At 40.9% G+C, this 11,304-nt stretch overlaps 1 protein-coding gene across 1 annotated transcript; it reads right to left on the minus strand.

The window, feature by feature from the left end:
* Positions 1 to 48: 48 nt before the first annotated feature.
* On the minus strand, positions 49 to 11,051 carry stard3 (StAR related lipid transfer domain containing 3). Its single transcript, XM_026164336.1, has 15 exons — positions 10,916 to 11,051; positions 9,341 to 9,579; positions 9,173 to 9,250; positions 8,842 to 8,919; positions 8,681 to 8,734; positions 8,263 to 8,374; positions 8,081 to 8,179; positions 7,911 to 7,966; positions 7,722 to 7,814; positions 4,347 to 4,409; positions 3,034 to 3,129; positions 2,865 to 2,944; positions 2,632 to 2,736; positions 2,411 to 2,504; positions 49 to 1,585 (listed from the first exon to the last, which is right to left on the minus strand). Exons 2-15 carry the CDS (start codon positions 9,551 to 9,553, stop codon positions 1,442 to 1,444), a joined length of 1,365 nt encoding a protein of 454 aa, XP_026020121.1. The 5' UTR covers positions 9,554 to 9,579; positions 10,916 to 11,051; the 3' UTR covers positions 49 to 1,441.
* Positions 11,052 to 11,304: the final 253 nt, after the last annotated feature.

Genomic DNA, 11,304 nt, shown 5'->3' on the forward strand with positions numbered 1-11,304 from the left:
TAAAACAAAAGACTGGCATGTAAAACTACTCTGATAAAAGGCACCAAATTATTGATATCATTATTTATTGTCACTTCCAACATTCCTTCAGTACAGTAAGTATTGTAAATGAGTCTTGATTTATTAGGGCTTAATGATTTCTGAGCGTGACTACATACACAAGCTTATGAAGAGTAATGCCTCACAGTCGTGTGGGTGTCACAGTTACACCACCAAGTGTTATTTCCGTTACACCAATATAGAAAAGTTCAGGGAAGACCAGCACCCTCTTCAGGTCAACTTCACAATAACTTCAACCAACTTCATCTTTTAAATTCTTTTGATTCCAGATGTAATCCTAAAAATTGATCTTCTGAGGTACATCATAACACTGATACACAACTTAAGCTGCAGGGGATGTCTTCTTCTTTTTTTTTCCATGATTAAAAACATTAACAAAACTTCATTCAGTGCCACACCTCAGGCCACAGGGGGCCTAATCTAATTATAGCAGTATAGTAATAACCTTTCATGACAAATAAGTCGAGCTACTTCAACACAAGGCCACTTGAGGTTATTGGCAAAAAATATATATATATTAGTATACAGCATCCTAACCTATGAACATTATCTTTTGTACTAACTGTCTAACAGCCTGCTGACCCGGGTCCTGGTTTAAACTCCTGGCTGATCCCAAAGTGCAAAACAAAAGCAGCATTTAAAAAAAAAAAAAAAAAACATACAGTAATTAAATGTTTGCTTTAATGTTGCACTATGGCACAGAAGCTGGTGTCAAACCAAGAACGCTTCACTGTGTGGATCAGTGGTGTCTCCCTCTAGTGGTGACCAGATAGCAGAGAGCCCCCTGTAATGTATCACAGTGTAGTAAAGTAGAAGAAACTGTGTGGAAATATGGCTGTGAAGTGCAGGCAGGTGCCTCAGAAAAACAAATCCATGACGGTGCAGTGAAAAAATACACACACACACACACACACACACACACAGGAAAAAGCAGTAAATCAATGACTAACAATGTGTGCAGAAAGATAAGGCTCAGAGAGACAGCTGTTTCAGTCATACTACTGTTATAGCTATTCTGTAACACAGATTCCAACATTGGGAATCACTTTTTTATCCAGGTCTTGTTTCTGTAAAGTCTCAGAAAACAGTTTTCATTACATAGCGAAAAACATAGCAAACGGGTTACAGGTCCATGCAAAAATTTCCGCTTGTGATTACACTTAAACTTCCCCAAAATGATAGAAAATGTTTAGTCTTTGATATCTGAATAACTCCTCACTTTGTGTGGCTGAAACATGGGAAATGTCTCACATCTCCTTTGCTTAAAGTTGCAACCTTGTCAGGTACATAATTGCATCCTTTCAGCTTGGGAGCATTCAGCGGACGCCGTGATGGCCAGTTTTGGCTAGTGACCTTTCAAGTGACCACTTAAAACTTCTCTCTAGTTTTGAGAGTGGTGGTGGTGATGGTGGTGGTGGGAACGATGAGAGGGCCGCACGTCGATAATTCGTTGGCGTAAATGGGACATGAACTCAAACATTGTGGCTGCCAGACTCTGGTGGATGAGGTAGCGTGGCAGACGGCCCTGATGAAACAAAAAAAATTGCTTTTTAATATTTGTATTACATTTCATATTCCTTTGTTTTTGATCCTTATCTCACCTATATCTGTTACATTTTGCCTTTTTCTGCAAAATTTCTATTTATACACACACACACACCTGTTCAACTGCTCGTTAACACAGATATCTAACCATCAATCACATGGCAGAACTTCAGTGCATTTAGGCACGTAGACATAGTAAAATGCTTATCTGCTGGGATTTTCCCACATAATCATCTCTAGAGTGGTCCAAAAAAGAGGAAATGTGCAGTGAGTGGCAATTCTCTGGGTGAAAATGCCTTGTTCATGTCAGAAGCTAGTGAACTTTTTTTAATCTGGTGGGAAGGAAGGCTAAAAACCAAGATAATGAGACTGGAAAAACATTGCCTGGTCTGATGAGTCATGACTTCTGCCACAATATTCGATTGGTAGAAAAATTCCAGGGTGGTGCTCGGGTAACAATGTGGGTTTAATGTCACTGCTTAAGTAATATTGACCACAGTATAACCATCTTCAGACAGCTGTTCTCAGCATGATAACGTACTATAACACAGACTGGTTTTATATGTGACGCTATCATGTAAAATGGTCCCAAATCTCTGAGGAATGTTTTATGCACCTTGTTGAATCTATGCCATGAAAAATTAAGGCAGTTCGGAAGGCAAAAGGGGGCCCAACCTGCTGCAGTGTCCTGCTACAAAAATCATTTAGAAAACAACTTCTTTCTAATTGTACAAAGGGAAAGAACATCTTGAATATTGTAAAAATAAAGAAAATTCAAGAGTAATTCCACCATGTGTTTTCACACCTTTAAGTCTGTGTTGAGGACCCAGATGAAAGTGCAGATGGATGGGTTACTGCTGGATTTGAGGACCACAAAACCTCCGGGCCCATTTTCTCCTCTGAGACCAGCAGTAAAGCAAAAAAAGACAAAGTTATACAAGTTAAACTAACACAGATGCCCTTTGTCAAACCGATACAATGTTCTAATTTACTGGATCAGTGACAAGGCCAGAGGCAAGGTCTGACCTGACATAGCGATTGCTTGGAGGTTTGGCATCGTGGTTGGTTGCTATGCCAGCAGACAGGTAACAGTCTCGTTTGCGCTCCACTCGGCGAACATTAACAAAGTCCCTGAAGGAAGAAAAATCAATCACCCAATAAACACACTTTATTCAGACCTGAAGAAAAGAAACGATACAGATGGGACAGCAAGAACAGATGACAGAAAGAAAAGTCGGTAGGATGTTGTGCTGATGTACCTTGCGGAGACAACTCCCCCTGCTGCTCCAGCAGATACATCATATGAGACAAGAGTGTTGTCGTCAACTCTCTGAAGGATCTGAGTATAAGACGGGAAGAGATATCAAGCTGTAGCACGCCACAGGATTACAGTGAAAAATGTGCAAAAACAGCAGGAAGACTTCTGACCTGGCAGACAGAAACTGTTTTGTTCCACTGAACCATCTTCTCCGGCTGCAGGATCACCTCCTGATACACAAGCTCAGCAGGACACTGCATGAGGGCCTGAAGAGGAGAAAAAAACAAGGCTGTAAACTAATGTCCAGCATAGCCTACAGTTACAAGAAAAAAATGTCTATAAGACATGACACTATAATTGCTGTCTGCATGTACTTTGGGCTATTTTCTACCCCTTTCTTTGGGGTCCTTAGGGACTAAGTAAAGCGCTATACAAATACAGGCCATTTACCATTTACTTTCTGTTGCAGATGATATGAAAATATCTAAAGCTCTCTTTTCTGTATGGTGCACTTTTTCCCTCCGAAGCAAAGGTCAGAACAGGCCTTACTTCACTAATCTGTAATGGCCTGTCTGACTACTTTCAAAACAGGATCTTGTGTCTGTTTATGACCATTGTCTTGTTGGAAATCCCTATTATGTAATATTTACTTCTACAAAGAGCGTTTTGTTTCAGTGACGGTTGTTCCATGCCAGCGATGCAAATTTTGTCATCGAAAACTATTCAAGAGGTTCTATGTGGAAGTCTACATACCCTCTATATATAATATATAATAAGAACTGTTGCAGCAACTTTTCTTTAGTGTCTGCAGCTATCAATCGACACATCTACAAGACACTTTAATCCTGGCCTTACATCATTCATTTTGCTTTCCATTTTGTTCATACGTATATGGCGTTTTAATGTGCCTATCTAGCTTGGAAGGAAAAGCAAGATTGAAATAAGTCTGCCAGATAAACATCACACTGAAACACAAGAGTAGTGTGTCAAAGAAAAAATAAATTTGAGACTGCTGCAATAATAAATGCACAGTTGTAAACCTTGGAAAACAAAGTCCCTTCAGTTATGAGGTCTCCAATAAAGAGCAAACTTCCTCTGAATTCCTTAATGGGAAGTTGTACACACATGAATCAGCTTTTTCTGTGCAAGGCACCGAGTCTCTGTTGTATCGAATTGGATTTAGCATGCAATTATTGATTATTTCAGCAGCAGAAACTGTGCAAATACAGGCTCATCAGCTGCAAGAGAACTTGATCCATTTGTAGCAGAGTGTTAGGAAGAAGTGTGACAGCTGACGGATTCAGCTCTTTACGCTGATATCTATAATAATGGAGTCCAAGGCGATATGAGTTGTATATGTAAAAAGACCAGGGAGGCTTGAAAACATATCTGAATTCACCCTATTAACAAATGCAGCCTATCTAAACATGATGTAGCAGGGCATGTTTGGTGAGATACTGAATACACTAGAAGACTGTTGCACCTTGAGGATGAAAGTCTTTCCATGGAAAGGAACTTCCAGAGTGTAAACTGAGTCGCCCATTTCCTGTCATGGGAGGTGAAAAAAAGACACAGTATTACTGACACTTTCACTTTCATTTGAGTAAAAACAGATATGAATTAATAACGCAGGAATAATAAACTACTAGTAAGACAGGTAATGTAGTTTTCATTGTAATTAAAAGAGCTGATACAGAAATACACCTCCTACAGAGAAAAATGCTGCATTGCTAAAATTAGGTTTCAGTTGGGTGTTGTGGTGCCAACATACCTGTTTGATTACATTCTTACCTTAATAGTGGTTCTATGAGAGTTTAAAGGGATTTGATTGTGGGGCCTTTATTTTCCCCTCAAAAAACAGCTTTTAATATAGTGTGTATACCTGCTCAGGGTGAAAATTAGCTACAGTTCTGAGCAAAAGTCTCGAGCCACCTCTCATTTCTGTATATTTAGCAAGGAAAATTTGAAATGGGTGCAGCGATTTAGTGAAACCAGATGCTTTTACCAAACTGGCAGTGTGGGTTTTTTATCATTATCATGCTGGAAAAAGAAGCCTTTGTCAATCAGATGCCTTTTAGCTTGTATTTCATGTCAAATCGAAATCTGATGGCACTCTTCTAGGTTCATAATTTTAACAAGATCCCTGAGACCACTGGCTGAAATGACAGAGAACTCACTATGTTTCACAGATGGCTGTAGACACTCCCTTTTCTACCTCTCTCCCGACTTCCTCTGTACATACAGTGGGGCAAAAAAGTATTTAGTCAGCCACCGATTGTGCAAGTTCCCCCACTTAAAATGATGACAGAGGTCAGTAATTTGCACCAGAGGTACACTTCAACTGTGAGAGACAGAATGTGAAAAAAAAATCCATGAATTCACATGGTAGGATTTGTAAAGAATTTATTCGTAAATCAGGGTGGAAAATAAGTATTTGGTCACCTCAAACAAGGAAAGTCTCTGGCTCTCACAGACCTGTAACGTCTTCTCTAAGAAGCTTTTCTGTCCCCCACTCGTTACCTGTATGAATGGCACCTGTTTGAACTCATCATCTGTATAAAAGACACCTGTCCACAGCCTCAAACAGTCAGACTCCAAACTCCGCCATGGCCAAGACCAAAGAGCTTTCGAAGGACACCAGGAAAAGTATTGTAGACCTGCACCAGACTGGGAAGAGTGAATCTACAATAGGCAAGCAGCTTGGTGTGAAAAAATCAACTGTGGGAGCAATCATCAGAAAATGGAAGACATACAAGACCACTGATAATCTCCCTCGATCTGGGGCTCCACGCAAGATCTCATCCCGTGGGGTCGAAATGATCATGAGAACGGTGAGCAAAGATCCCAGAACCACACGGGGGGACCTGGTGAATGACCTGCAGAGAGCTGGGACCAAAGTAACAAAGGTCACCATCAGTAACACACTACAACGGCAGGGAATCAAATCCCGCAGTGCCAGACGTGTTCCGCTGCTGAAGCCAGTGCATGTCCAGGCCCGTCTGAAGTTTGCCAGAGAGCACATGGATGATACAGCAGAGGATTGGGAGAATGTCATGTGGTCAGATGAAACCAAAGTAGAACTTTTTGGTATAAACTCAACTCGTCGTGTTTGGAGGAAGAAGAATACTGAGTTGCATCCCAAGAACACCATACCTACTGTGAAGCATGGGGGTGGAAACATCATGCTATGGGGCTGTTTTTCTGCCAAGGGGACAGGACGACTGATCCGTGTTAAGGACAGAATGAATGGGGCCATGTATCGTGAGATTGTGAGCCAAAACCTCCTTCCATCAGTGAGAACTTTGAAGATGAAACGAGGCTGGGTCTTCCAACATGACAATGATCCAAAACACACCGCCCGGGCAACAAAGGAGTGGCTCCGTAAGAAGCATTTGAAAGCCCTGAAGTGGCCTAGCCAGTCTCCAGACCTCAACCCCATAGAAAATCTGTGGCGGGAGTTGAAAGTCCGTGTTGCTCGGCGACAGCCCCAAAACATCACTGCTCTCGAGAAGATCTGCATGGAGGAATGGGCCAAAATACCAGCTACTGTGTGTGCAAACCTGGTAAAGACCTATAGTAAACGTTTGACCTCTGTTATTGCCAACAAAGGTTATGTTACAAAGTATTGAGTTGTATTTTTGTTATTGACCAAATACTTATTTTCCACCCTGATTTACGAATAAATTCTTTACAAATCCTACCATGTGGATTCATGGATTTTTTTTTCACATTCTGTCTCTCACAGTTGAAGTGTACCTCTGATGCAAATTACTGACCTCTGTCATCATTTTAAGTGGGGGAACTTGCACAATCGGTGGCTGACTAAATACTTTTTTGCCCCACTGTATTGACGACTATTTGAATAAAAATTTTCAAATTTGGATTCATCACTCCATGGGACTTGTTGCCACTGATGTTCAGTCTAGTTCTTATGTAATATGTCATACCTCGGCATTTTCTCTCTGTGCTCCTTCATTAAAAATGGCTTCCTGACAGCCACCCTTTGACTGAGACAGTTTTGGATGAAACTTTAGTGATCAATTGAAAAGCAAGCTGCATCTCTGAGGTCATGAGTCAAGTCTTGGTTGGATTTTTTCCTGTTTCTTAAGAACATGACTTTCACATGTTGATCATATGATGTAAACACTTTGTTTTAGGGTTGCCACTTCTTCTTTTGCCTTTTACAAGAAAGTTTTACTCATCGACTGCAAAATATAAAGACACAAGGGATGGTTCAAGACGTTCCCACAGTACTGTAGTAGCTAAATCTGACAAAAGGTATTGCCTATTTTATGAAATCAGTGCTTTTGTGCATCACTTCTCAAATATAAAGAAGAGAAGAAATAAAAAAAAAAGAAAGAAACAATTAAACTGCTGCTTGAGATGGCTGGCTCCTGTGCTTTAGTCATTTTTTGTAACCTGGCGTGTGTAGGAAACTGCAGGATCAGTATCTTTCAGTATCTCTGTCGGTTATATCTGTGATTCACAGTTCATTGTTGCTTATCAGCTGCCTAAAATAGAAATGAGGCCATTAAAGTACCATCTCTATTGCTGATCGCAAGAACTATAAGGGACACTTTGATAGGCAATTGAATCTTTAAAACCAAAAAAGTAATTAGGTGTCACAGTGAAGACAATAGTATTGATTACAAGTTTTCTATGAGATATGTTTGTGTTAAAACAAAGGCACCCTGAACACTCTGTCTGTCATAAAAAGAATGCACGAGGAAGCAATGAAATCTGCGTCAGTGATATGATCTTTTAGTTATGTAAGCAAACGTCTTAACTGTGCATTCAAACGTGAACAAGACAGGAAAGCTATTCATTCAGTGGATACATCCTGGAGTCATGTACTCACATTGTGTTTTTCAAATTTCCAGTTTTCCTCCTGGGCTAGGATCTGTTCCACCACAGACATTGCCTCATAACCCTGTCTCACATACTCCTTCTCCTGGAATAAGAGTGAGAGGAGTGAGAAACGAAGCAGAAAATCATCATCAGAACAGGAGTCAGTGGGGCTGATTATAAAGAGTATAACAAAAGCTACCTGAGCAGTGATAGCTCTACGCCCAGGACCCTCCTCATCAGGCTCCTCGTCAGAGTCTGCAGACACAAGTTCAAGACCATAACTCAATTTTTGGGTTAAATATGAAATGTACAATCATAATAGAGATAATAAAAAACCCTAACTAAGAAACCACTTGCACAAACATTCACCTGCGACAGATTCAGGTGGAGAGTAGAACTGTCCATCTGAGACAGCGTGAGAGTAAATAGGGGCTCGTTCACAAGCTGCATTCACTGCTGCTACGTATGCTGAGGTAACAAAAGAAAAGAAGTTAAGAATCAGACAGCTTTGTGTAAGCAGCATTTGAACTTATCGGGCACTGTTATCCTACCTCTTTCATCATCAGTCTCCTGAGGGAGAACTTTGAAGTCAAGGAACCAGGTCTCCAACCAGGCGACCACAAACGAGGTGATGGGCAGAACATAGCCAAAAGCATTTTGCTTCTTCAAAATAGAAATCAAAGACTATTTTTACTACTTCGGCTTCTAAAACAGATGAGTGTGCTGCATTTGATGTTGGTTCACTTCCCTAATGTCAAATGTGAAAAGTTTACAAAGCTACATAAACTAATTTTGAACCACTCCAAAAAAAGAAATCACATAAAGTCTTATCAGCTCAGACTGTGAATAACTGCCTTTGAATGCAGAAGTGAAAAAGTGGAAGTGGTTTAAACTGATATGCTTGCAAACCGTTCACATAGACAAATACAGGCTCTGAAAGTGTTAGAGTAGCAAAGAGAGGACACTCACATTCGATATGATAACTTTGACAACGAGGAAGATGGTTGTTACCAGAGTGGTGATCTGAAGAGTTTAAAAAAAAATGTTAAATAGCTCATGTCTGGCAAATAACATATAAGACTTTACATTAACTATTCAGTGTGTGTTTAACTGTAACTGAGATGACTTACCGCAATAACCCACCAATGCCTCAACCGAAAACCAGCATAGGCCACTTGAAGACACAGGAAACGAAACAAGGCAAGGAGCTGAGACAAGGAAGAAGAAGCAGAAAAAGAAAATGACCTTTCATTTTAATTACATGTTGACGTTGCAAATGATTTCCCCTTGTGTGTCTATAATGATGCAATCTGCCAACCCAAAAGGAGGAATTACAAGAGCAGGTTACACATAAGTAACTGCTCATTGTGATCAAAGCATGATTAGAATAACGTGGTAATAAATGACCCATCATTTCAACACTGAATGCAAATAAACACAAATTTGGATTGACCCACTTACAGTAATGTCAAAGAAGGATGACTTGAAGTTATAATGGACGACCTCGTTCTCTAAACTCTCCCAAAGTGAGCTTGAGATCTGCAGAAGAAGAGGGCAGAGATCACATCAAACCAAGAATTAACCATTAGTTCTGCAACAGCAACAAGAACAGTGAAAGCACACACTCACGTTAAGCTCAATAATCCAGAGAAGGGTGATGAAGAGAAGGTCGAAGGTCACAAAGAGACAGAAAGTGCGCCGCACGTCAGAGATCTTCTTGCGCTCTACAGGTGGTGTCAACAGGTACGGGGATGGGATGGACATCGATGTAGAGTAGGAAGCATTCAGGGAGGCGATGGCGGGGAGGCTGCCCCCGAGCTCCCCATAGGCTCCACCATGCATTCCTGCTGTGACACAGGAAAATCCACCTGCAGCAAAACAGACATAAGTGTGTGGTTGTCATGTTTAGCGCTGCTTCTTCTTCTTCTTCTTCTTCTTCTTCTTCCGGCTGCTCCCTATTGGTCATCAAAGCAGATCATCTGCCTCCATCTCACCTCCTCTGTCGCGGTTGCCCTCTACATATCCTCTTTCACTACAACCATAAATCTTCTTTGTGGTTTTGCTCTTCTCTTCTAGTCTGCCAGCTCCATATTCAACATCCTTAGTTCAGTATATCCACTATCCCTCCTCTGCACATGTCCAAATCCTCTCAGCCTTGCCTCTCTTACTTTGCCTCCAAACCGCTCCACCTGAACTCATTTCTCATCTTGTCCATTCTGGTCACTCCCAACAATAAAATATTAACATTTTTAACTCTTCCACCTCCACCTACTGTGTTTTTGGGGTTGTTTTTGTTTGGGGTTTTTTTGGTGAAAACAGCAGACGATAACTAGCCTTCAGTGGAGTCTCGTGATCTCCTTTCACCTCCCTATGGTGAAGACAAACAGCAAGCGTTGCTAGTTTTGCCTTATTTTACAAGAACAAACAGCCTGTGTGTTTGTGTTAAACGATGAGTGTTATATCTGATCTTCCGCCAAAAGCTTTTTAAAATGAACGACTCCAACGTTAATACTGCGTAAAGCATGTGACGTGACTTCTTGAAAGCAAGTCTGTAGTCACGAATCATTAGCTGAGGGACATTTCTGGTGTGACATCAGAGTCTGGGAGAACAATTCCCACGAAGCAGGAGGACAGCGGGTTTTATTACACCACTGAGCCATTATTGAGCCGGAGGTGAGTTTCAATCACCTCTGGACAAACTCCGTAACATCGGTACACGTTGACAGGTAGATGTGATCAAGCATGTCTTATCTATTAACCGAAAGAACATCAATTAAGTTAACAAACCGCTAAAGCGGAGTTTAAAGTCAGGTTAAGATCCCGTGACTCCCCTAGCCTGTTCACTTGTGCCAAAAACAAAACAGCCTGAAGGTCCGGGAGCTAATTCCTGTTAGCAAGCTAACTCAACGCTGTCAAACTGTCAAACACAAGACACGAAGGCAATAATGTCAGGGAACAATAGCTAGACTCAAGTCTTTCTTCTAGAAAAGCACGGACTGGATAATTAAGAGATAACCAATAGCCAATTTTGTTAGCTGCCGCTTAGCTTACACTGTTCGCTTCGATAACAAGTTGGTCTCACTTACGGAGAAACAAATACACTCCTCAAACGTAACAAAACGGGCACGCTAAGCAACACTGCGAAACTGGGCAGAAATCCTTCTTTAAGTATTTCATAAAGAAAACTCAAGGTATTGAACTTACTTGATTTACAGTAGCATCATCGCTTTACGAAGTCTTCCGGGCTGACCTTCCAAAGAAGAAGTATCACAACAAGATGAATCGCTCACCCGCCGGGTGTCACGTGATCACCATCGCAACTCTCTCCCTGCCACCTGCCACACGCTGAAGTTTCACCCTAGGTTTTTGTATTCGTGTGTGTGTTTTTCTTTTTCCCGTCATTTGGCATTTTCAATACACGACCAAGCTATCATATAAAGAGGCATGTTTTTTTTTTATTAGTACTACTCTTGCCCGTGGTTTTGGCTTTTTGATTTTTAGTGACCATGGGCAAAATCCAGATCGTCTTTTTTTTGTTATTCTCTTTTTATTAAACAACCTATATAAACACAAATAATCCAAAATAAACATAT

This window comes from Astatotilapia calliptera, chromosome 4 (genome assembly GCF_900246225.1).
Source record: "Astatotilapia calliptera chromosome 4, fAstCal1.2, whole genome shotgun sequence".
NCBI lineage: Eukaryota > Metazoa > Chordata > Actinopteri > Cichliformes > Cichlidae > Astatotilapia > Astatotilapia calliptera.

Coding starts and splice junctions, on each gene's coding strand:
- stard3 (XM_026164336.1), bottom strand. CDS start 9,553: ATGCATGGTGGAGCCTATGGGGAGCTCGGGGGCAGCCTCCCCGCCATC. Junction 7,967..8,080: donor TCCACCTGAATCTGTCGCAG/GTGAATGTTTGT, acceptor TTGTGTCTGCAG/ACTCTGACGAGGAGCCTGAT. Junction 2,737..2,864: donor GGGGGAGTTGTCTCCGCAAG/GTACATCAGCAC, acceptor TTCTTCCTTCAG/GGACTTTGTTAATGTTCGCC.